General features: G+C 38.5%; 1 protein-coding gene across 3 annotated transcripts in view; it reads left to right on the forward strand.

The window, feature by feature from the left end:
* Nucleotides 1-26,677, forward strand: part of PEX1 (peroxisome 1) — a 326,445-nt gene that overhangs the window by 190,395 nt on the left and 109,373 nt on the right. For 2 of the 3 annotated variants that reach the window (XM_089372907.1, XM_089372909.1), the window contains exons 12-14: nucleotides 4,671-4,874; nucleotides 6,101-6,226; nucleotides 6,333-6,394. In XM_089372907.1, coding sequence (XP_089229033.1) covers nucleotides 4,671-4,874; nucleotides 6,101-6,226; nucleotides 6,333-6,394 — 392 coding nt within the window. The remainder of the gene's footprint in view (nucleotides 1-4,670; nucleotides 4,875-6,100; nucleotides 6,227-6,332; nucleotides 6,395-26,677) is intronic. The other variant, XM_089372908.1, reaches the window with a different exon arrangement.

Below are 26,677 nucleotides of genomic sequence, written 5' to 3' on the forward strand. Positions count from 1 at the left end.
TATATTTTTTTAAGTTTTCTTTGTTTCTTTCTATTCTTGGCTTTCTACCTACTTATGTCATAGATAAATTATTTCAACCTTTATTTCTATTGCTAAATTATACTGGACAACCTGTTTAGTTAATATTGGGAGGTTCTGTAATATAAGCTTATGTACCTTAAAGCTCTATTGATTAATTAATTTAATTTGTTAGCTATTTCTCTGCTTTTAGGTGAGTAGTGATAGGAGTTGCTTTTGCACTCCCACAGTTAATTTGGCTGTACTTTTGAGTCCCATTGACCATCATTGTGGCCGCTTATTGGACACTAATAAAATTATCTTACCTCATCTTATTATTCCACCACTAGATTTTATTATTGTATCTATTATAGTCTTTTTACCACTCAATCTAGCAGGAGTCCTACAAGGGGTACCTAAGGGACAACTACTAAACCAAATGACAACAACGGGGCAAAGACCCATTGCCATTTCAGTCAGTGTCCCCTGCTCTTTATAGACTTTCACCGATGGAAGGAGTCCATGTATAAGGGAAATCACTTGAATGATGGGATCGAGGGCAAGGTATGATGTGATTTCCAAAGCCCATTCAAAGGAGAGACTCAAATAATGACCCAATGCTTCAAAATAAGCTAATGGCTCTCCAAGAAAGTCTTATAAAAAAACCTAGACCGAGGACGAAAAGCTATTCAAATATAAGGGATACTCCTAGACCTAAGGCTTCCTAAGGAGGCAAGACCTCTCCAAGGGCTTTGTAAGATGATTACCATATAAGGATTCGACACCAATGGAGTGACCTAGGGGAAAATCCAAGCAAGGCCTAGGACTTGAAATGACTGCAAGAGGATGATCTTCAATGAGACTACTAGGTCAAGCAAGGATCAGAAAGGCCACAAACTGATTAACTTCCTTTGAGCAAATGACCTTTGGAATGCCTCTAACCAAAGAAGTTTAAGGGTAGAATCAATATTGGAGCTAGGGATTGAGATTTCTCTCAAGCTAGCCACAGGAATTGCCTCAAATTGGAAGGGCTAATGGAGGACACTATAGTGCAGTACCTTACCAATTCGCTCTCAAAAATACCCCTCCTAAAGCAATTCAAATTTCACACTAGGCCCTAGTTGACCTTCTAGGGTTAGGGAGAAATTTTGTGAAGGCTGAAAAAGAAAAAGGTTTTAGGTTGATCACCTAGGATTAAGACCAGTGCCTTATCAATTTGGAGAAATGGAGTCAATTTTTCCTTTGATTTAAAGACTTCGCTCTATCAAGGAGACCTATGCAACTTTTGCTAACCCTAAAGAGGTAGAAACTCGGCTACAATAGATTTTTATACTTCGCTTATCAATTATTGATGGAGATTCAAGGATACAATAAGCAAAACAAGCCTCTAGGAACATTCATTCACATCATCTATGAGTAATTCATGCAATACTTCAATAATCTTATTGTTTTCATGAAATTTGCATTAAATTAGGACACATACAAGATCATGACAAGATATTCCATACATTAGACATGTAACAAATTAACAATGTAAAGATATGGCATCAAATAACACTTACAAGATAATGTGAGTATATCCATCCATCAAATTTGCACATAGAAGCTCCGAGACAAGATAACAAAAATCCCAAACATCAAAATGCATCAATAACATCCAATTCCATCCGTCAATTGCAGGTTTGAATTATTTTTACAAGAGAAATCCCAATCCAAAATGATGATCAACTACAAATGAGGTCTCTTCAATTTATATGAGCCCCTCACAAGTTCGAATGGTCTAATTGGCCTAATTAAGCCCCTAATAATTATTTTAATGTGCAAATAACAACTTTGGTTACAAGCCCACTAAATAGCTCATATGTGTAAAATAAGCCTTTCTATTGAGGCCAAAATGATAGAATAATGGTGCAAAGGGCTGTTGGAAGGCCAAGATGAGTCCTTAACGTGCCATGATGAAGAGGAGGGCTCCAAAAATGATGATCAAGGGGGTGTCCTCTTGATTTCCAAGCAAACCATCCTGTGGTGCTCCCATGTGGCTGTGGGGCACAATCAATGGTCTCATGGGTCTCCAGTGGCTCAATAACAAGTTGATGCTCCATCAATAAGGCCTAGAATGATGACACATGCCTTCCCATGTCTTCCTGGACAAGACAACCTCCTCTAGGACCTGGATCATCTGCTAGATGCCTGGGGTAGTGCAGTTCAAGTGCATGATCATCTCTGGATAACTGGGGCATGAACAAGAAACTAGTGGTGCTGAAGAAGTCCATGGTGTGGCAATCAATGCTTTGCTGTGGTGGAGGCCCATGGCTCTCAACACTCACCCTACAAGTGCAATTATGACCCTCTGGAGGGCTTGGATCCTGTATAGGGAGACCAAGTCCAAGATGAAGACCCACCTGCAATCCTATATAAGATCTAATGCGTCTCCTCACCTTCCAGTACAATTAATCATTAGTGCAATTGAGTAAATAACCTTGCTGATCATGGGAAAGAGTGGACACTTCATAGTGGCATGCCCTTCAAATTGGGCTTTAGAAAGTATAGGAGTTACCTTGCTTGACAAGAGCGGTTAATAAAGGACCCTATTAGGTGGTTTCAACTTCTAAGGCAGTGGCAGGTCCATGGTACATCCATCGAATGGCAGGGGTCATGTGAAATGATGATGGAACAGAGTCGGGCAATAGGGAAGGCTCCAAGCCACATGCCATGGTACAAGGGAAGCTAGAATGAGGGAAGCCCACACCTTGGGTATATGAATGTAGGAGGGAGCAATCGTGGTACATGAGTTACCTCGACCTTTGTTTTTCCACCCTTCTTCATATGCCTTTTGCCTTTTATTGATTTTTCTTTCTTTATTGCTCGGGGATCCAGGGAATGAGAGCATGATGTGTATGATGTAGTAGTGATTACCCCCTTAAGGTTGGGCAGTTCATTGCCCACCAGGGGTTGGGACAATCATGGGTTCCTTAACGATGTAGGGGGCGGTCATAGGGACCCTAGGAACCAGGGTGATGGCCATAGTGATAAGGGGTAGAGCTCATGCTTGGCTTTTGCCCACATGTTAAATTTTTATGTCCCGACCAACTTTTGCATTTTGTGGTACATTTTTTGTTGTAAGTGGCCAAGTTATGCTTTTATCTTTCTTTTTAGCTGCATCAACTGTTGGGGCATTGTTCCAGGCCCAACCCAAGTGTGGACAAGGGGTGGGGGAGGCTAACACCTTGTGGACCCAATGGACAAATGTGGACCTAGATGGGAAAAGTGTGGACAAGGGCTTGTAATGAGCAGAGGGGAGTCAAAGATATGGTGTCGAGAAGCGGGACCACACAACCCAATTTAGGGTCTCCCATGTAGTGCCACTCCTAAAGCTAGTAACCAATAGAGGAGACCCCACGAGACTAGGATACAAGATTAACCACCAAGTTGGGACAAGGGAACAAGAGTACAATTAAAGTCCATTCTTTCCACTGAATCCCCCCACTAATCCATGTAAAATGTGCTTAAGAAAAGCATAAACACCCAATTACATAATAAAAAGTCATACCGTTGGGGTTGGAAGGCCCACCTTTAAACATACGATCATAAGAGATGGGCGAGAGCACACAATGGCCGGCTCAAATGGCGGAGGATGGTGGCACATCGAGCTATCTGGTCGCTGCAAGGGGCTGCTGGCTTCTGGCTGAAGATGAACCTAGGGGAAATTTTCTCCTATACGGGTCACCCACTGGTGGTGGGTAACAATTCCTAATGGTCTTATCCTCTCCTTCAATCAACCAGTCTGTCAGTTATTTGATATTGCTTTTCAGCCTCGAATGTTATATAATTTTGAGCTTTAAAACTCTTTGCTATCTTTTTGTGATAAATGTATTACTGGATTTCTTATATGCTTAACATTCTTTGGCTTGATCTTTTTACCTGTTATACCTAAAGCTGAATGCAGATTCCTTTTATGTTCAAAAGACACTGATGAAAAACTAAACTATTAAATGATGCAAGCTTTGGACTGCACATCCATCTAGGTCCATAGAATGCATTCTTGCAGGAAACTGTTCAGTCATTTTAATTACTGTTGTCATGTATGGCTGATGAGTTTTAGCAACAGTTCTTACCATAAAGCTATTTTCATCCTGCCATCAGGCCTGAAGATAGGCTCAGGCTATTGTAGATCAGTTTTGTTTTTATTTATTCTTTTTATAAAATTTTTGACACAATTGTGACAACTCCAGGTTCCTGCAGTAGATTATTTGCACTTACAGCATTGTCTTTCTTGTGTGGCTATTGTTAGGAAGCTTTATGATATGATGGAAGCATTATTGAAGTAATCGGTTTTAATCATTAAACACTATATCTTGGGACAATTGATACATTAAATATACTTGCAAAATGTTTTGAAACTTGCACTACATTCATACTCTAAACATCAGTCTTACTTTTTGTTTCCTGAAATTATCTGTCCGAATGATCAATTCATTGGTTATGCAATTTCATTTGATTTCTATTCCTTTTTTATTGGCTGCTGCTAGATTAGGCTTTTTGGGGTGAAGTACTTCAGTACCAATCAAACAATATCCTTCCGTTCCGGTAACTCTTATGGTTTTAGAATTTGTCCTTATTAGTGGTTAATATTGCTATAACCGAAAGTTGCATTGTCTTTTTTCTTCTGTCAGCAGATGCTGGAGTTGCCTATTAAATTTTCAAAGATATTTGCAGAAGCACCTTTGAGATTAAGATCAGGAATTTTATTGTATGGCCCCCCTGGGTGTGGGAAAACCCACATTGTTGGTGCTGCTGCTGCTGCCTGTTCTTTGCGATTTATCTCTGTGAAAGGACCTGAGCTGCTAAACAAATATATTGGAGCATCAGAACAAGCTGTAAGAGTTTCAGTTTTTCATGTATCATGCATGGTAATTTTGAGTGTGGAACTAATTCTAATTTTGGGGTCCTTTAAACATGTGAAGCTTATCCACTTGCCTGTTTGAGCCCTTACGTTGGTTTTGAATGCCATTTGTCCATAGATCCTTCCTTTTCAAAAATTCCAGGGTCATAATTTTGAAAGTGCAAAGTGAGTGGTTTGCAGGGAATAGATGACTCATTCATAAAACTCCACTTCTTAGACCTAGCATGGCAATATTCATTTGGACACCCTCCTGAGGGATGAGATCAACAAGCTCATTGATGGTGGGCCCAATTGGCAGGAAACATGTTCTCAAGCCAAAATGTGCCAATCCTTTTAGCAGCATGACATTGAACCCTAGAGAGCGTGCCAAAAGATGCCATTCTTACTTAGGTGCCAGGCCTGAAAATCAGAGCTCTGCAATACAAGTAGAGTGTCTTGCCAAATCTCAACCCGCTCTACTGTCAATTATATTCTATCTGACTAAACCCACAATGGCCTTCAAAGTTGCCTAGATACTCCTAAAGATAAATGAGCTTGCCACCAAAAACTGGTGGAGTAAGATATAATGTTTCACTTGCAAAAGATGCCTTGAACCTTGCGCATATGTTGAGTAGTAATCAACTAGTGCCGCAATAGTATTTTGCCAAGGGGCAACATCCTTGAAGCAAGGCATCACCCATCAAGCATCAAGGATGCCCCCTTGGGCAGTGGCATCAATCAACCCTTTCACTTGCCATGCTGAAGTCATAATGGCCAAGGAGGTCATGAGGTCAAATCCTTGTTTTTTCTCTACAAAAAATGTTTTAATTTGCTCTATTCTAAGTGTTCGCAGACTTTTGTTAAGCATTTGAATACTTGAGGTTTCGATCCTTTTTCCAAGATCATGCTCAGGAGCTAATGAAGCTCAGGTTTGGCCTTGGGCTTATGTGGATGCCATTGACTTAGTAACCAAAATGGTCCCCAAAGATAGTGCCGATTTTATCTTCAGACATGCTTAGGATAGTCCAGATTTAAATTTAGAAAGGGTTCGTAAGCTGTTGGGGATTTTAATGTACATGTATATAAATTCGTCATTTTTATATGATATATACAGTTTTTTCTTGTGAGACTAAAATGAACCCCATGAAAAATGATGGTATCAGCAAATGAATGATGAGATAACAATTTAAGCCAGATGATGGTATATCCCATGAAATGCAGGTCCGAGATATATTCTCTAAAGCATCTGCAGCGGCTCCATGCATTTTATTTTTTGATGAATTTGACTCTATTGCTCCAAAAAGGGGACATGACAACACTGGTGTAACAGATCGGGTTGTCAATCAGGTACCTCTATTCTTTAAGGTTATGAAGTTGTGATTTCTTTTTCAAATATGATTTTCATTTCAAAGTTTTATTGCTTCCATTTATCTATTTTCTGTTTGGGTTCCAGCTGTTGACTGAACTTGATGGTGTTGAAGCATTGACTGGGGTATTTGTTTTTGCAGCAACCAGGTTTGTTCCATTTAAAATATTTATTTTCTAAAGAATTTGACTTAAAAATGGAACAAAATATTGTTGGTGCTTTTGTTTCTCAAATGAATTCTGTCTCACAGAAAGGAACTAAAATTTTTAATAAATTCTTCATATAGTGGAAATTCAAAACGAACTCATTAGTGGAAATTCTTCATACAATATTTTTTTTGTAATCATTCTTCAATAATAGTTCATGTTAATTTCTAACCCTAGCAACCTGGCTAATTATTTCCTAGCAGATTATTATGTAGATACTAAACACAAATCATGGATGGGATTTTAAAATTAAATAAAAGAGATTAACAGTGAAAACAAATTAAAACACCAATCTCATACACATGCACACAAGATTTTTGCGCTTCAAAATTTGCTGTTTCATTAACAATAGTCTACAGCATACAAGGGCTCGATTCCTGGGGTAATGGCCCTTTGAGGGAAAACACAAATACAACAATAAACTTGGAAATGATCCAACTAATTAAACCTTCTGCAGATCTGTCCTTCGATGTTGCTTGGATGATCTGGATCCTTCCCCCTTGCTGCCTGACGCAAAAACAATTTAACTCTGTAATTGACAGATATATATATATATATATATATATATATATATATATATTAGAAACTGAATGATGATTTTTACAGAGAGGGCCCCTGGCTTAAATATGGCCTTTGGGTGGCTTTTCGTGAAGGTGCATGATCTTTTGACTGTGCCCTTCTTCCTTCCTAATTACACATATTTAATTTTTTACATAACACTGTCACTTGCAGTTTTCCTTGGACTCTACACACCTGGATGAAAGTCGTCCACCCAATAATTAAGATCTCACTATTTCACTATGTCTTGTGCTCAAAGATGTGTCTTCTCCTTTAGCCTAGCCTTCATTTAAGTTTTAGTTATTGACTGAATCCACAGCCCTAGTCTCCAAAGTGTTTTACAAAGATTTTGAAGTACAGGAAATTCTGAAACAATAAAATATATATAATTGAAAAAGAATCAGATATATTGTGTACAAATCCGGACCCTTGCTTAATATACTAGCTAAGGTTCCTCTTCGTGAATAGTTGTGATGTTTTATTGCAACTTATTAATTTTATTCATATCATTGCCTTCCCCTTAAAAGAATGCTTTGTCCTCAAAGCATGGTAACAAAGGATATTGTCAAAAATTCTGTCTCCCAAGAAGCATATTCTTCTGGTGGGCTGTTCCACTTGATGAGGTATTCTTTAATTACTCAGGAACGTAATCACTTTTCTCTGGTGGCAATGATAACTTCCGGTTCTAATACAACTTCTCCCTCATCATTCAATGTAAGAAGTGTTGTTTGTGCTGTTTGATGTTTACCCAACACCCTTTTTAGATAGGAAACATGCAAAACGTTATGGATGTGTCTTTTTTCAGGTAATCTTAAACCGTAAGCTACTTGACTAATTTTCTTGACAACTTGATATAGCCCATAGAACTTAGGGGCTAGCTTGTTTTTTCCTTATTGTTTTAATGATAACTGTTTGTAAGGTTGAAAAATTCTTTTTCTGACCTATGTTGCTCAACTTGCTACTTCATACGGTTTGTTGTGATATTTAAATTTTTCTTTAGTGTTTGAACAACTTTTTGGTTCTCCTCCAATTGATCCTTTACTACTGGAATTTTTATATCATTTATGGCTAACTCCTTCCATTTAGGGGTTCATAACTATAGAGAGCTTGAAATGGCGTCATTTTTGTTGAAGTGTGATAAGTGGAATTGTACCACCATTCTGCCAGATGTAACCATTTAAACCATTTGTTTTTCTTATTTGTTACAAAACAACGAAGATATGCTTCCAAACATTTATTGACAATTTCAGTTTGGCCATCTGTTTGGGGGTGGTAGGCTGAGCTCATGTTGAGGGATGTCCCAATTTGTTTGAAGAACTCCTTCCAAAAGTTTCCTTTAAATTTGGCATCCCTGTCACTAACAATGATCTTTGGAAACCCATGCAATTTGTAAATATTCTTGCAAAATATTTCAACAATTTGTTTTGCTAAGTCCGATCTCTTTACGCCCATGAAATGTGCATATTTAGTGAGTTCATCTACTACCACAAGGATTTTGTCCTTTGTAATATCCCTTCTATTTATTTGTTTAAATTCCCAAAAATTTTCAATAAAATTTCCTTTAGAAAACACAATAATTTTTTGCCAAGAATTTTAACCAGTTTAAACATACTATGGAACCAACAATCACAATGCTTGTAAATAATTCTATTGCAAAACCCCAACTATTTTATTCATAATTATGAGAGGAGAATTACATAAATTTAATTTGAGGAAAACCTAATGGATAAATCATCTGGAAATACGTGGCTGTATATTTCATCAACAATTCACTGACTCCCTTGCAACTCAATCTCCTAGCAATTAGCAATTCGGCCCCCCTTGGAGATATTAATTCGACCCAACTAGAAGCAGCAATTCGGCCCTCCTGTCGATAATAATTCAGCCCTCTTGAGAAATGAAACTTGTGTTGAAGAATGCAACTAGTGTCAGTCTTCATAATTATATTTAAAATGTATTTGTCAAAAGAAAGAAAAATAAATATCATTATTAAATAAATTGACTTATTAAAGCATGGGTTTCATACTTGGGTCAATTGTTTTTAGGTCAAAGTCTCCATTGAAGATTTCTAGGGTTTATGTCAAGTGTCGTTTTCCTTGTCATAATGTAAAGAACCCTTCTTGGGATTTATTTGTCATGAAAGAAAATTTATTTTATTGTAAAATAGGTCAATTAGGCCTCCTCCACCAAGCCAACCTCAAATTGGACAATTCGGCCTAAACTGGGCAGCAGAATCACTATATAAAGGCAACAACTCAACCTCATTTGCCAGTCCTTCACAACAAGTTCGATCTAGAGTTTTTGGGCTAAGGAAAAGTGTGAATTTCAAGAGAAGAAGAGAAAAAAGGATAGCAAAGAAGGAGGTCTCTCACAAGCATAAGAAGTTAAAATTCTCTCTCTCTCACATGTGTGAAGATGATGGAGGGGCCGAAATTCTGTAGTTGCTGGGAAGGCCGAAATTCTGAAGCTACTGGTGGAGCTAGGGCCGAAATTTCTAGGTTGATGCTGGGTTGAAGCTACTGGACAAGAAAAGACTACTAAAGTGCGCTAAAACATATTGGAAAGCTGACTTGGTGGAGGAGGTAGGTCTATTGGTCTAGGGTCTTGGTCTATCTCATTTGAATTACTGAAGGAAGAGTCCTTGAGTGGGTTTTCCCCTATATAGGGTTTTTGTCGTGGTTGTGCACCTACATCTAGTGCCCTTGATCTTCGTGTTTTGGTTTTGGTAATTGCTTGATGAACTAAAATAAAAGAAGAACATAAGAAAGATAATAATTATTCAAAGAAATCATAAGTAATTATCGACAAGAGAAATCTTTCTGTCTTTTCGATTTTCTAACTTGGTATCAAAGCTAAGGTGAAGAAGGAAGAAAAAGGCAAGTTAAAGATCTATTGAGGAAAAAGAGATCAAGGAAAATTCAATATAGTGAAAATCCTACTATATACATTAACTATGTCAAACTCAATGAAGGGAGAGAACAAATTAGAAGGGGCCTCAAACTACAAGGCCTGGAAAAAGAGAATAGACCTCATTCTCGAAAAGAACAAAGTTTTGGATCTCGTTCAATGAAAAATCAAGAAGCCTACAAATGAATCAAGTGAAGCAGAAACAACAAAATTTAGAGAAATCAAAATCTTTCCTATGAACCTTATAATGGATGGAGTTAAGGATAACCTAATTCCATACATATCCTACATAAATTTTGTCCAAGAAATGTTGGAGGCTCTCTCCACAATCAAGAACATTGGTCAAATAGCAAGCCTCAAGAATGAACTAAGAACCTAAGTCACAGGACACGTCCTCCAGGGTCCCGTGTCCCGTATTTTACGTATTGGACATGAAAACGGCCCTAATACGTGTCGAATACGGTTTTTATCATGTCCTGTAAAATGGAATACGTATTCGCTGGTTTTCGTCGTGTCCTGAATTTGGAAAACGCGTATTTCGTTGGTAGAAAACGTTGCCTGCATAAGCTGCAATTTGTTTTGAAAGAAACAAATAATTTTTGAGTGGGGCAGCTTAATGATCAAGTCTAGGCCCTAGTATTGATATGCTATTCATGGTAATGTTAAATTCTTAAAGTAAAAGTGACATTCTCCTTAATCTTCATTTTCATCCTTTTACTTAAATTTTTAACATTACCATGAAATGACTCAGGATGTTTGAGAGTGGTTCCGGCCTCATTGGATTTCATATGGAGAAAGTAGAATTTTAGATTTCATTCAAAATGCAGCAGACTTATCAGTTTTTTAGGATTTCAGGATTGGGAGATTGTAATGTTTCTAGGTGACACCCCCTGCCCGGGCTACCCTTGCCACCAGTAGAGGACGTTGTCTACCTCCTATAGCTCCTACTTCTAGTTCTTCAGCTTCATAGCGAACTCCACTGCCAATTCCACCAGCACCAGCATCTACATCTAGAGGGAAAGGGAAAGCTGTGGCATTTTCTCGCAAGAGGGGCAGAGGAAATCAATAGGATTAGACTTTAGTTATTTTCTTATGTGTTTGTAAGTTGTACATGAACAATGAACATTGAATATTCAAGAATCAAGACCAAGCATATCACATTCTAATTTCTAAATAGTAAATTTTGATTCTATTTATTTTTTTAAAGTGAACTATGAACTTTGAGAAGTAATTATATTTTAATTTGATTAGATAAGTTGCAACCTACAATTTAATATGGATAAAAAACTATATTTCGGTATGTATATATATGTGTATATATATATATATATATATATATATTAAATATATATAAAACGTGTCCCCCGTGTCCTGTTTCCAAGTCGCTGCGTTTCGTATTGAATACTCGTATTTACGTGTCCTCCGTGTCTCGTGTCCTCGTGTCATGTGACTTAGCTAAGAACTGTTAAGATGACAAATGATGATACCGTCTCATCATATTTTATAAGGATATATAGAAATAGAGATGAACTCCAAGCAATAGATGAAGTTGTCCTAGAAAAGGAGCTCATAATCACTGCCCTTCTAGGACTACCAAAATCTTGGAGTGCCTTTGCATCAGGACTTAACAGTTGGAAGGATACTCCAACATTTGAACAAATGTTGAAGGCTTGTAGTCAAGAAGAAGCCAGAATATCGTTAGTAAACAATAATGAGGATGAAGAAGAAAACACCTTGAATACCTATTTTGCTCATCACAAGAAGAAGGGAACCTTCAAGAAGTTCAAAGGACCAAAGAAGAAAATGGACCTATCCAAGATTGAATGCTACAACTGTCGCAAGATGGGTCACTACATAAGCCATTGTCCAAAGAATCCAAGAAATAAGAAGAGAGAATGGGAACACGCAAATATTGTTGATGAAGATCCACCTAAGAAGAACAAAACCCAAGAATCAGAAGTCAAGGACTTATACTACTAAGTCCTCTCTCTCTCTCACATAGCCCTCTTAGTCTTTTATTTTTTTTGAATTGTTTTCCTTTATGTTTTGATTTCTAGAACTTGTAGGTCTAACATGTCTTATTAGAACATTTTTGAATTATTTTGATGAGTTATAGGTATCCCTTGAGATTGGATTAAGAGGGAGCCTTCCAAAGGATAAGTATCTTATTCCTTGTCTCCTCTTTTGTGTTTGGTTTCTCTCTCATATCAAAATATGCTTGTATTGTATGCTAATAACCTTTCTCTTTATATTTTCCTTGGTTAGGAAAGCTTGTTGATTGATCAAGGGTTATGAAGAAGACTTAAAAGAACAAACTTGAAGCATGGAAGAAGTTCTGCTACAAAGAAAGCCCTTCAAGGATTGATGTCCTACAAGGTTTGTTAAGAAACAACTCAAGGTATGTCTTAGACTATAAACTTTGTTATAAAGTTCTCTTCATATAAAAGGTACAATCATTTTTCTTTGAAAATTTGCTTTACATTACTAACATCATTATGTCTAAGATTTTGAATCACAAAGATTCTTGTTTGGGTGATTAATCATTAGATTGAATCTACCCTCATTAGATTATCATTTGATTATCCTTATGGAACCCTAAAAGGTTCACTATAAAACCCTAACCTAAGGGTGTGTCAATATTGATTATGAAACCCTAGTCTACTCAGGGTTGTTGATGAAATCTAGAAAACCTATTCATTCTATGTTTAGGATTTTTGGTATTGTTATAGAAACCCTATCCTTTTAGGGTTTGCTGTTAATATCTAAGTCGTGTATTGAAAACCTAGATCTTTTGTTGAAATTTGATGACTAAAAAGAGTTTCCAACAATCCCAACTTGATTTTAATTTCACCTTATCACTCCCATTCAGTTAAATGCCCTTTCCCATAAACATACGTTCAACATATAGAATTTTGGAAATGAAATTTTCAGATTAAAACACATGGGGCTGTCAACACATGCTGAAAATAAATATGGACATAACTAGACCAGCAACACACATAAAAATACACACAGATTTTTTGTCAACTTAGACCCAGGCAAAACCCCTTCAATCTTCTCTGGGGAAAACCTGTTAGAGAGCTATTCAAATTCATTTATCTTTCAAGTTCAGGAAAAATGCATTTGCAGACAAAACAAACAACAAAATACAACTTATCTCATCAGCCCAAAACTCCTTGAAAATCGTGCCCACTTTGCCTCGATTTCCATGCCCACTTGAAGTTGAAAATATGTACAGTACAGATATGTTTGTACGGACTGTACATATTTTTTTTCAAAACTTCTCTCGAACAGCGTGCAGCTCACGACATTCAATGTCGTTCTTACTGCACCTTCTGCTATCTTGTAAACCTACCTTGATTTCCATGCCCAACTTTGCCTTGAAATCACTTTTTCAGCTCGCTGCAACAAATTTCTCCTTCAGAACTTTTCTCCATCTCTCAGCCTCCTTTCTCCAATTTGCTCATGAAGAATGAATACAATCTCTCTTTTCTTTTCCCCCTTTTGTTTCCCTAAATGAGTTTTGGGCAACCCTAAGATCTAATGGCTCAAATTCATTTAGATCAAGGGATGAGAATAAATGTGCATTTAATTCTCACTTTCTATTTTTTAACTCACCCATTAAATAAAGTACCCACATTGTACTTTATGTCTAAAGTCACTTTTCACTTTATAATTTAACATTGATTTTACCACTTAGAAAGTCACTTTCACTTTATAAAGTCACATTTAGGAAAAGAATTATTTTGAACACTTTTCCCTAGGTAGAGACTAACCCATGGGAAACCACTTGTCCAAGGTACATTAAAAATCAATAACTTTAGGGTTTGGTAATTTAAGGTTTATGAACTAAACATGTGCAATATCTATAACAAGGTCCTATGAATGGATCCCTAGGTATATGTTCGTCTGTCTGATCGAAACCCTAGCCTAATCAAAATGCTTATATGCCTAACTTTGATGTATTGATGATTGTGTAGATATTGGTGTGAATTGCTAGTGCATGAAATCCTAGATATGTATTTGCAAGTATGCTGACCTAATTATTGATGTCATAGATTGTTAATTTTAGGGTTTGTAACAAAGCCCTAGTAGTAGTAATTGATATTCTAGGATATGATAATATTGTTTTCTGATATGATTTAGTATTGATGATAAAATCTAGGGTTCGCAAACAAACCCTAGTAGTGTGTAACATTGTTGAAACCTTACATGCATGGTAGGATTGTTATTAATCGCTGATATCTAAGACTATGTCTCAAAGTTGGAATCTAAGGTTTGTAGTAAAGCATAATAGAGTCTGTCATTTCTTTGAAAGTAATATTGAGGCCTTAGGTAGAATAAGTCTGGTTTCTTGATTGAGTTGCTTTATATTGTAGTCAAAGGGTTTATGACAATAACCCTAGCAAGAAGTATGTGCCTCTTGTTGATCATGAACCTAACTAGGTGTTGATGTCTAAAGTTTAATTGCTTCCATTATATTGACATGATTCTTATATTGTTAACTTCATGCTTTTGTATTTGGTTGTACTTGTTTAAGTTGTGCAGGTACATAATCTTCAAGTTAGAGATATTCGTAAGTAAAATTGACTTGATTATATTGGTAAGCATGATAAAGGAAGTTATGATGATAACCGTGATATTGGAAGAAGGAATGAAGCCATGATAGGTTCTCCAATGTTATAGAAGAAGTGGTTGATCTTCCCAAGTTGAGAGAGAGCATGGTTAGAAGAAAAGAGTATATCTCCCCAATTAAGAGGGAGGTCATATTATGATAGTCATGTTGGATACCCTATAGAAGAAATCAGAGAATGAATGAATGTATTGAGGATGTCTTGATATTGCTAAAGAAATAAAAGAAGAAAATCCTCTAACTAGTTGCATATGAATAACTTGATATAAGTGGCATCAAGATGATTGAGGACCCCGAAGGTTTGTGTTTACTTGTATATGTATATTTGAAAGTTTATTACTGATTGGGGTTTGTGTTTGAATAGGTAAATCTCTCCATGAAGAAGGATGAACAATTAGGAAGCATGCTTGGACAAATGGATATGTCTAGTTTATTAGGGAGAGATGAAGCATCTAATGACGGATACTTGGGAGGACATCTGGCCGACCTATGTGTGTTTGATGTCTAGATCCCAAAGAGGGAGTGTGGCTTTGGTCTTGGAGATTTGACCTTCGATACACACCTAGATCCTTGGGTTTATGGTTAGTTAGTAAGTCTGATGGTACCTAGATTGGCTGAAAGCTTTAGTCCATCTTAGTCCCACTCGGATAGATTACCCTGGTCAAGAATCTATTCCTCAACATTGAGTGTGCTATAACTTTTCGTAGTTCATTTTGGAGATCTTCCTTGTACCTCTATAAATATAGGTAATTATGAATACGTCGCTAGTTAAAGGGGAGTGTTGAAGAACGTAACTAGTGTCGGTCTTCATAATTATATTTAAAATGTATTTGTCAAATGAAAGAAAAATAAAATCTATTATTAAATGAATTGACTTATTAAAGCATGGGTTTCATGCTTGGGTCAATTGTTTTTAGGTCAAAGTCTCCATTGAAGACTTATAGGGTTTATGTCAAGTGTCCTTGTCCATGTCATAATGTAAAGAACCCTTCTTGGGATTTATTTGTCAAGAAAGAAAATGTATTTTATTGTAAAATAGGTCAATTAGGCCTCCTCCACCAAGTCGGCCTCAAACTGGACAAGTCAGCCTAAACTAGGCAACAAAATCACTATATAAAGGCAACAACTCGACCTCATTTGTTACTCACTCACAACAAGTTCAATCTGCAGTTTTTGGGCTAAGGAAAAGTGCGAATTTCAAGAGAAGAAGAGGAAAAAGGATAGCGAAGAAGGAGGTCCCTCACAAGCATAAGAAGTTAAAATTCTCTCTCTTTCTCTCACACACGTGAAGTTGCTGGGGGGGTCATAATTCTGCAATTGTTGGGAAGGCTAAAATTTTGAAGCTGCTGGTGAAGCTAGGGCTGAAATTTCTTGGTTGATGCTGGGGCCGAAATTTTTGGGTTGATGGGGGGTTGAAGTTGCTGGACAAGAAAAAGACTACGGAAGTGTGCTAAAACATATTGGAAAGATGACTTGGTGGAGGAGGAAGGTTTGTTGGTCTAGGGTCTTGGTCTATCTCATTTGAACTTCTGAAGGAAGAGTTTTGGATTGGGTTTTCCCATATATAGGGGTTTTGCCGTGGCTGTGCACCTACATCTGGTGTCCTTGATCTTTGCGTTTTGGTTTTGGTAATTGCTTGATGAACTAAAATAAAAGAAGAACATAAGAAATATAATAATAATTCAAAGAAATCACAAGTAATTATCAACAAGAGAAAATTTTTCTACCTTTCCAATTTTCTAACAACTTGACCCTCTTGGAAATGTCAATCCAGCGTCTCTTGAAAACAACAATTTGGCCCTTCTAAGAATGGGAGCTCGACCCTCTTGGAAATGTCAATTCGACCCTCTTGAGATTAATAATTTAGCCCTCCAGGAATTATAAATTCGGCCTCCTCCTAAAGCTCGCTATCCGACTTCTTGACATAATCAATTCAGCCTCCTCTGGGAATTAACAATTCGACCTCCTAAAAATGATAATTCGGCCTCCCTGAATAAGCAATTCTGCCTTCTTATGTGATGACAATTCCTTAGACTAGCTAGGGTGGATATTTTAGCACCGAAGCTAATCGTCACCAGCTAGGGTGTATAGTTTCAACACCGGAGCTAGGCACTGCACAAGGGTTTCCCCTCACTGAATAAGTTGCTTGAGCTCCAAGTAAATTAAGTTATTAACAAATCAAATCTCGCACACATCCATTTTTTAAGCCTCCTTTTATAACTTTTTGCCTCCTCAAAATATCATGGATGGTTTTCAATACCATGGGTCAATATATTTTCCAAAGTGACTTACCGCTTTTTATTTAATTATTAAATTAGTATTTGATAATTAGCTACCTGACCTCCCTTTTTCCTGACTATAACCTACCAGGATCATGATATGTTATTAAGTCGAGCTCCTTGCTACTATGGATTGGAAAAGGACATCACAATGCTACCTTCCTGATTTTTCTTTTCCTCGAGCAATTGCAAACTGGTATGCTACAATACCTTTTCGCCTTCGCAAGTGGCATCTTCAATAGGGAGGTCCTTCCGTTTGATTAAATATTCCTTGATAGTTGTGCTCCTTAATTTCCTTTCCCTGGTGTCTATTATCTCCTTCAGAATTAGGACCAATTGCTCCTCTTTGTCCAATGGTGGTAGCTCTGATGTAGCTTTGACCTGTTTTCCAAGTACCTTTTCAAGGCTTGACACGTGAAAGACACTATGAATCCTACTTCCTTCTTCTAGAGCCAACTCATAAGCTACTTCTCCAACCTTCCTTATCACGTTGTAAGGACCAAAAAATGGGGGCTTTAGTTTTTTGGAGCCACTCTTCTTCATAGAGGATTGCCTGTATGGTTGTAGCCATAAGAAAACAAGGTCTCCCTCCTAGAAACTGTGTTCAACCTGGTTGCGATCTGCAAACATCTTTTATTGATTCTGGGAAACCTATAGGTTTTATCTAAGGAGCTTGAGTATATCTTGACTTTCCCTTCAACCAATCGTTGGCCTTTGGAGCTTTGCTGCCCCAGAATGCCATCTCAACAAATTATGGCGTGTTGTACCCATATAGTGCCAAATAGACTTATGGTAGGTAGTGTTGTATTAGTACTCACCTAGATGCAAACATCAAATCCATGCCCTTTATTGTTTGGCCACATAGTTTCGCAAATAATCTTCCACCCATTTGTTGAGAATTGTTGTCTAGCCATCAGTCTGGGGATGGTAACTAGTACTTGAAGACAATTCGATGCAGGCCAATCTAAATAATTCATGCCAAAAGGCGCTAAGGAACTTGTTATCTCTATCATTGACAATATGCCCAGGGGCAGGGACCTCGTGCAATCTAAAAACTTCTCGAAAAAATGCCTTTGCTACTTGTCCTGCTATGTAGTCAAATGATATGGCCATGAAATGTGCAAATTTAGTCAGTCGATCCACCACCACAAAAATGCAGTGTTTCTCTTGCAGCCTCGTAAGTCCTGTAATAAAATCCATAAAATGCTTTCCCATTTTTATCTGGGATGGGTAGTGGCTGTAGCAGTCTCGCGGGAAGAGTTTGTTCTACCTTGTTCTACTGGCAAGTGGTGCACTCTGCCACATGTCTCCAAATATCCCTCTTGAAGTCCTTCCAAGTAAACCTTTCTCTCACTTGTTGATATGTCTTGAAGAGCCCCTAGTGACCAACTACAGTTGAGTTATGTGCTACCTTCATAATTTTCTCTTTCAGGTGCGATTTTGGGACCAAGAAAATCCTCCCTTTGTAAAACATGATGTCATCAATGACCTTATACCTATCATCCTAAATTAGCCCCTCCATAATCTCGCATGCAAAATTGTTTTTGGAATATTCAACCAGTAGGAGTGCCTTCTAATCACTAGTGATCTCCATGAGTGAACATGTTGCGGTTCTTCTTGAAAGAGCATCGGGGACTACATACCTTTTTCCCTTAACATACTCAATATCAAAATTGTAGGATTGTATTTTACTAATCCATTTTTGTTGCCTCTCATTCAATGCCTTTTGTTTCGGAAATATCTTAAGCTGTTGTGGTTTGTTTTGATCACAAATCTCCCTCCTACCAGGTACTGATTGAACAACGCATGCATAATCGCAAGCATCTCCTTATCATAGATAGAATAAAGTCTCTTTGGCTCTTGTAGCTTCCTACTTTCAAAAGGTATTAGGTGTTTATCTTGTGTCAATATGGCTCCTTGCCTTCCCTTAATGTGTAACACTCGAGCACAAAAGGCCGTGAGAAATTTGGAAGTGCTCTGATGGGACAAGTACTCATTAGCTCTTTACACTTCTCAAAAGTATGTCATTTGAACACCCCCTTTTTAGTTAGATCTGTTAAGGATGCCACCATCTGTGAGTAACCCTTGACGAAGCGCCTGTAGTAATTTCATATGCCCATGAATCCACATAGTTTTGTGAGATTCTTATGTGTTGGCTAGTTAAGAATAGTTTGTATCTTCTCTTAGTGTACTTGTACCACTTTTGTGTTGATAATATGCCCCAGGTATAGGATCTCAGTCATCCCAAATTCACACTTGGATTCTTTGGAAAAAAAGGATTGTTCCTCGAATTTGCGCAACACCTCCTCCAAATGTCTCAAGTGCTCTTCCCATGTTCTGTTATAGATGAAGAGATCATAAAAATATACCAACAAGAAATTCTGTAGTTGCTTCCTGAAAATGTGGTTCATGCATGATTGGAAGGTGGTAGGTGCATTGCTAAGCCTAAAAGTCATGACAAGGAATTCATACTGCCCATAGTGGCATCTGAAGCCAATCTTGTGTATATCTTGTTCATGCACCATGACCTGATGGTAACCCGACCACAAATTAATTTTGAGAAATAGATTGCTCCATGTAATTCATTTAGAAGTTCATCGATCCTAGGTGTGGGTTCTTAATAGTCTTCTTATTTAGGGCCTTGTAATCGATTCACATCCTTAACGTCCTATTGATTTTTGTGTAGCATTGGGAGGTATTCCCGCATGGCCAAGGGTCTTCAAGATGGCCCTAAATGCATTATTCAAAATTATAATTTTGAAAAAGTCAAGTCGGCCGGCCAGTGAAGGGACGTTTCCCTTTGGGTTGTCACACCCCCTGGATGTATATAAATAAGATGTTAAGACGCCGCATTTGGAGACCATTGAAGAGCAATTCTAAGTAACGGAGAAATTGGTTTAGAGATCATCTTTTCCTCATTTTCTATCTCTCCCTTGGCCGCACGTGTGGAGGAGCTTTGATCGAATTTTGACCAGGGTTGACCACATTGTTTTTGGACCGAGTTGACTAGAGTTGACCGAATTGTAGTTGATCGCGGGAGTGTTGTACGTGCAGACTGTTGACTGTAGTTGACCACTGCGATATTCCCACTTAGTAATTATTGCTAAGTGAGAATATAATTTTTGTACAGTTTTGACAATTTTGGGTTCTAACTTACGAGAAGTGGGTTGGAGGACCACACTTCCAATTTTTAATTTCTGGAGGCACTCACACTATGGGAAAAAGGCAAAATTAAAGTCTTAGTGGAATGTGGGGCCCACTAAGAAGGAAATACGCTCCACTTGGGAAATTCGAGCTACATGGGAAGGAAGGGAGTTCAGCGATGGGGCCCACATGAGGAGGAGGTAGTCAAGGTTAAATTGAAGGGGCTCACTTTAGTTTAGGGGCTTTTGACAATTTGACATTCACTTGCACCTAGCACGCTTGAGCTGCTTAGCCGAGTCTGCACTTGAGATTCTCAAGCAAGTTTTTCACCCCTTGCTTCAATGGACTTCAAGTGCCAGCCCAAGGAGGGAAGTCGATTTCCATGTGAGCATCTTTAGCTTCACTCTTAAAGCAATTCATTGGGGTTTCATGGCAGTTTCCAGGGTGTAGTTGAGGAGTTTGATTTGTTTGGAGGGCTAGTAGAAAGCAAAGGTATTGCTGAGATTTCTGAGAGAGTTTTGCATCACTAATTGCTGGATTTTTGAGGTAGGAATCAGCCAAACCCGGGAGGAATTCTGCTATAGCAAAGAAACCATCTGAGTGACTACATGGGCTTGTGCAAGAGGCTTTTCTGGGCACACGTGGGAGCTAGGGAGGTGATCATGGGAGCATATCTATGTTGGGGATTTAGGGAGATTTCTGGAAGGGTGAACCCTTGGCATCTTGGAGGGTTGAAGCAGTAATTCATCAGGTGGGCCGAAATTTCTAGCCATTTGAGGAACACGCTGAAATAGGGGTCAATTTCGAAGGTCAGAAGTAGGCCAAACCCTTTCTGGGTTTCGGTGGGTTTTTGGAGAGGAGCCCGAGATTAATTTCCCGGAATTTTCTGGGCACTGGAGGAGGGTCTTTCAGCAAGTTCTTTCTAGCAGATAGAGTAGTTATTCTAGGGCACTGCAAAGAATAGTTGGGGCAGCTCATTTCATCATCTGGGCATTGTATTTTTCTACCTGGGGCTTGTTTACCTTGCCATTTTGGCAAGCCCAGGTGCACTCCTTTCATACCCCATTGTACTATTGCTCCATATAATAAAATGGATCAGCAAGATGATGTTTTTGGAGATTTTCTGGGTGTCTACTTATGTATCTGAATTTTTGTGTGTGCATGTCAATTTTTGCTTTGTTTATCACAGTGTTTCCTAAGTAGGAATATTACAGTGGTATTAGAGCTCATAGTCTTGGCTGAGCCTGTGGGTGCAACTATCAATCTATGACACTAGAGGATAAGCAGAACGTCACTTACAAAAGGCAAAGATATAGAAGCAGAGAAAGGAAGCTATAAATTACTCTTGATCTAGTAACAATTGAATCGGAGCTTGAGAGGCCAAACATGGGGGATAATGAGGGAGATAAGATGAGTAGAGAAGAAGAGTTCACTCAACATCTTTTGAAGGCCATCAACGATTTGTCTAGGGGTATTGATGAACTAAGGCAACAAAACTGTAACAACAATAAGGGCAAGGGGATTCAGGGAGAAACTCATTTGGGTGAAGGCTTAGGTACTTCACACCACCATGCAACAAATCCACCAAACATACCTCTTGTTTCTAGCACACCACCCAGGTCAACCATCCCCACATTTCTAGCATCAGGTGCTGGAGGGTTGCAAGGGCAAGAGGAGATGCCCATGGGGGGATTTTTTGTGGAGCATCAATCCTATGGTCCTAATTTCAGAGAGGTCATCACCTTCAGGGACTTCTGTCAGCTTAAGGAGAACAATAGGAGCAGGGGACAGAGTGGAGGAGGCTACTCACATGGCACCGATTTACAATGCACGATGGGGAGGTTATTCCTCCCAACTTTCGATGGATCGCCTAAGAGCTCAGCCAGGGTATGGGTTGAGAAGCTGGATGTCTATTTCCAGCTCAACCAGATGACAGAGTGGGAGGCAATCAAAATTGCCACGCTGCACTTAGAAGGGGAAGCCCATGATTGATGGTTCCATGGGTTGACCACGCTAGGACATGCAGGAGTTAAGACCTATGAGGATTTCACTCGGAAGGTACTGGAGCGTTTTGAGAGGATAGAGTGGGAGGAACACCTTGGGGAGTTGACACGGCTCAAGCAGGCTGGGAGTGCTGAGGCCTATATCTTGGAGCTTCTGAGGCTGTCAATGATGGTACCAGATTTATTGAAGGCTAGGAGGGTCTTCATGTTTTTGGAGGGGCTAGCAGAGCCATTGAGGGGCTTGGTGAGGTCCAACCGTCCAACAGAGCCACCACTTTGCAGGGCGCAGTTGGTAAAGCTTGGGACTTGCAAGATACTCTACCCAGGACCAGAGCGCAGGTGCCCACTAGGCATGTATTCCAACAGAGTGGCCTTGACTCCAAGGCTCCACCACCACTAAGAGCCAATTAGGGGCATGGACAGTTGGATGAGGAGACTAGGAGAGACCTTCAGAGGAAGGCCCAAGCCATGAATGCACAATGAGCAAGGCCCATTATATTGAGGTCTTCTCTAATAGTGACTAGGAGGATGATGTGTAGTTGGAGATATAGGTGAGGGTGACAGTGAGACACATGCAAAGAGGGTACCATCTCCACCACCACCACCTGGGGGAACACCTTTCACATCAACTAGAGGAGTCGTAGCTTCGCTGCATGGGGTTCCGAAATTTTTGACCTTGAGGATCAGAGGCACGTGTCTCGGTTTTGGTAGACAGTGGGGCCACCCACAATTTCATTGATGCACAGATGGTTCAAAGGCGAGGTATCACTACGGAGGAGTTTTTAGGGGTTTTTAGTCCTTCTACTTGGAGATAGGACCATGCAGTGTACCCGATATGACCATGTTATGTAAAAATTAGTTAGGGTTATGTAAAATTAGATTAGTTGTAGTATTTAGGCAAAAGGGCATGACCAAAGATCATGCCCTTTCACCAAGAGGCACCTAAGGTTGTATATAACGGGGCCTCTCTCAAAAAATGTAATCATCAATTCAGTGTTCATTTATTAATAAGATATTTATATATATATTTCTGTTTATCAAGAAGTTTCCACTTCATCTGGTATCAAAGCCTACGATCCTCGACCTGCAAACCATCACTGTTCTGCTGCCCCTCGACTGTTGTCCATCAGTGTCCGCTGTCCTCTGTCCGTTGCCCACAACTCGTCCACTGCCCATCTGCTGTCCAGCCATCCATCCGCTCATCTGTTCCACCAGCCAACCATCGTCATCTCCTCGACCTGTACACGACATCTGCCATATCCACTGTCGTCGTTCCGTCCCGGTGAGCCTCGTTACGAGTCGTGTCAAGAGCGTAAGCACCCAATCTTGTGCCGGTTCGAAGAAAACCCTTGCCTTTTGGAACCACGAGTCGTTATATTAAGTTGATATTTATTAAATATATAAAGTTCATATATTAAATTTTTATATAGTTATATATTAAAAAAAACACTTATGCCATATAATTTAATTAATTAAATTAAACAAATAAAAAATAAAAAATAAAAAATAAATAAATTTAAGTTGGCAGATAAATACACGCCCCCACAAACATGTTCAATGTCGACAATGACAACGACGGATTTCCAAAAAAAATTGGTTGACACAGAACATAAGATAAATAACAACCACGACGAGGTCAATAAAGGATTAGATGATTTCGAGATCAAGCTTAAGGGGTAGGCTGACAATATCAAAAAACTTCAAGATACGATAGATCGAATAGAAATAAAGATGGAAAATAACTGTGTCCAAACAGAAGTAGATCTCAGAGAGTCCTTAACATTGTTGAAACTTCTGTGTAAAAAGATGAATTGTACACCCGCACAACTACTACAAGAAAATGAAGAGAATCAAGAGCACAACTCATCAGATTCAACAAAGTCAACAGACTCTCATGAAAACGCTGAATCCCCAAAAAAATAAGCGATACCTCACTAAGAAATGAGTAATGCGACTCTTACAAACAAGCAACTCTGGGATACCTTTACCATTCAACACCCCTTTTTCGCTCAACCATTAGCGACATATCAGCGAAGGGCAAAAGTTGAGATGCCTAAATTCAATGGAAACGAAAAAAACAATGTTGCATGGATAAATAAAGCAGAAGAATACTTTGAGATATATGACATCAATGATGATGATGAAAAGCTCAGGCACGCATCCATGAAAATGGAAGGGGAAGCATATAATTAGTATATGTGGTGGAAAGGGACAACACACGTCATTAGCTGGAGAAAATTTAAGGATGCATTCTTTATAAGATTCCAAGGTGTAAAGGAAGAAGAGTTCTTTTTTAAAACTCATCAAATTACGACAAAAAGGAAGTGTGGATGAATACACTCAAGAATGGGAGGCCTTAGTAACACGAGTACCTGGGTTATCAGAATCTCGTCTAATTCAATCATACGTCTCCGGACTCAAAACCCATTTACAAGTAGAACTTGAGATGCATGACATTACATCAATAGAAGTAGCAAGACGAAAAGCAAAAACAGCCGAAAGAAATTCGAACAAATATTGTGGTCAAAATCCAAAAAAACATATTCAAGACGAAGAATACCCCAGTATGCGGACACAAACAATACAAGATATGTTCCACCACATCGCCGTGAAGATGAAAAATCTAATGTGAAAATGCAAAGGATAAAAGAGGGTAAATGCAAACGCTGTGGTGAGAAGTGGGACCCCAAACATAGATGTGCTAAAGGAAAAGAACCAAAGAACCTATATAATTGTGAAGCAACCAATGATTCAAACAATGAAGATTCTGACATAGAAGAAATAGAAGATGCCCTAGAATTCTCACCAGAATTAGATGATGGAAGTACTCCACAAGTGTCATTATCAGCTATGACAGGTATATCACAACCTCAGACCTTAAAGTTAAAAGGACATATAATGAAGAACAACGTAGTGGTTCTGAACGACTCTGGTAGCACATACAATTTTTTAGATGCAACTGTGGCAAAGAGACTCAATATTTTTTCATTTCCCTTACCAAACATGAAAGTGATGGTAGCTGACGGTAAGAAGATTGAAAAGGTGGGGAAATGCCATAAGGTCAATTTGCAGATTCAAGACTTTAATTTAGAGTTCCCGTTCTTTGCGGTACTGTTAAGAGGAGTAGATGTAGTCTTAGGTATCCAATGGCTACGAACTTTAGGTACTTATGTCGCCAACCATCAAGTACAATTTATAAAATTCAAATGGGGAGGTCAGAAGTACAAATTACACGGATTCCAAGCACCAGAGAATCAAATTGTATCATCATCTCAGATGATGAAGATGATTCGAAAAGGAGCACTCGCTTATGTAGTACAATGTCACCAATTAGAAATGTTATCTGCAAATATGATCAGTGAAGAGTCACCAGAGATACAAGATCTAATCCGGAAGCATGAAAAAGTATTTCAAGACTTACCTATGAAGATGCCGCCTAATAGGGAAATTTAGCATACAATAGAAGTCGAGGCAGGATCAGACCCCGTCAACATCAAGCCATACCGATATCCACATCACCAAAAAACGGAAATTGAGAGATTAATCCAAGACCTTTTAAAGTGTGGGATCATCTCGAAAAGTAAAAGTCCTTACGCTGCTCCAGTGGTATTGGTAAGGAAGAAGGATGGTTCATTCAGGCTATGCATTGATTATAGAGGATTAAACAAAATAACAATCAAAAACAAGTTCCCAATCCCCTTTATCGATGAAATGTTGGATGAGCTACATGGCGCAAAGTACTTCTCAAAATTGGACTTAAGATCAGGCTACTATCAAATTAGAATCAGATTGGAAGACATACCAAAAACGACATTCCGAACACATGAAGGTCACTATGAATTTAAAGTAATGCCGTTTGGATCAACCAATGCACTAGCGACGTTTCAAGCAACTATGAACGAATTATTTCGTCCACATCTTAGGAAGTTTGTATTAGTATTCTTTGACGATATTCTAATTTATAGTAAAACTTGGAAAGAGCACTTGCAACATCTGGACAAAGTTCTTACACTACTTAAAGAACATCAATTTTATGCAAAAAAATCCAAATGCACCTTCAGAAAGGAAGAAGTAGAATACCTTGGACACATTATATCCCATGAAGGCATAAAGGTGGACCCTAATAAAATCAAAGCTATAAAAGAATGGACCAAACCTGTCAATATATCCAAGCTAAGAGGGTTCTTAGGTTTGACTGGATATTACCGAAGGTTTATTAAAAACTATGCACATATAACTGCACCTCTGACAAATCTTTTAAAAAAGAATTCGTTTCTATGGGATGAGGAAGCAGGAAGGTGTTTTGAAAAATTAAAGGAAATTATGTCTAATGCTCCCGTATTAGCAACACTAGATTTTTCTAAACCATTTATCATTGAGTGTGATGCTTCCGGTTTTGGTATAGGTGCAGTGTTAATGCAATAAGGACATCCAATAGCTTTTGAAAGTAGGAAGCTCAACAAAAGAGAACGCCACAAATCCACATACAACAAAAAAATGCTTGCTATCATGCACGCACTAGCTAAGTGGAGGGATCTTTTGGGAAGTAAGTTTTCCATTCGAACATACCACAATAGTCTCCAGCATCTCCTTCAACAAAAAACACTTTCCTAAGAACAACAAAAAGGATTGAAAAAATTGCCGCTTTTGACTTGGAAATACTACATAAAAGAGGTAAAGACAATGTAGTAGCAGATGCCTT

This window comes from Pinus tabuliformis, chromosome 8 (assembly GCF_031772625.1).
Source record: "Pinus tabuliformis cultivar Carrire ecotype Pingquan chromosome 8, CPIR1, whole genome shotgun sequence".
In the NCBI taxonomy this organism is placed as follows: Eukaryota; Viridiplantae; Streptophyta; class Pinopsida; order Pinales; family Pinaceae; genus Pinus; species Pinus tabuliformis.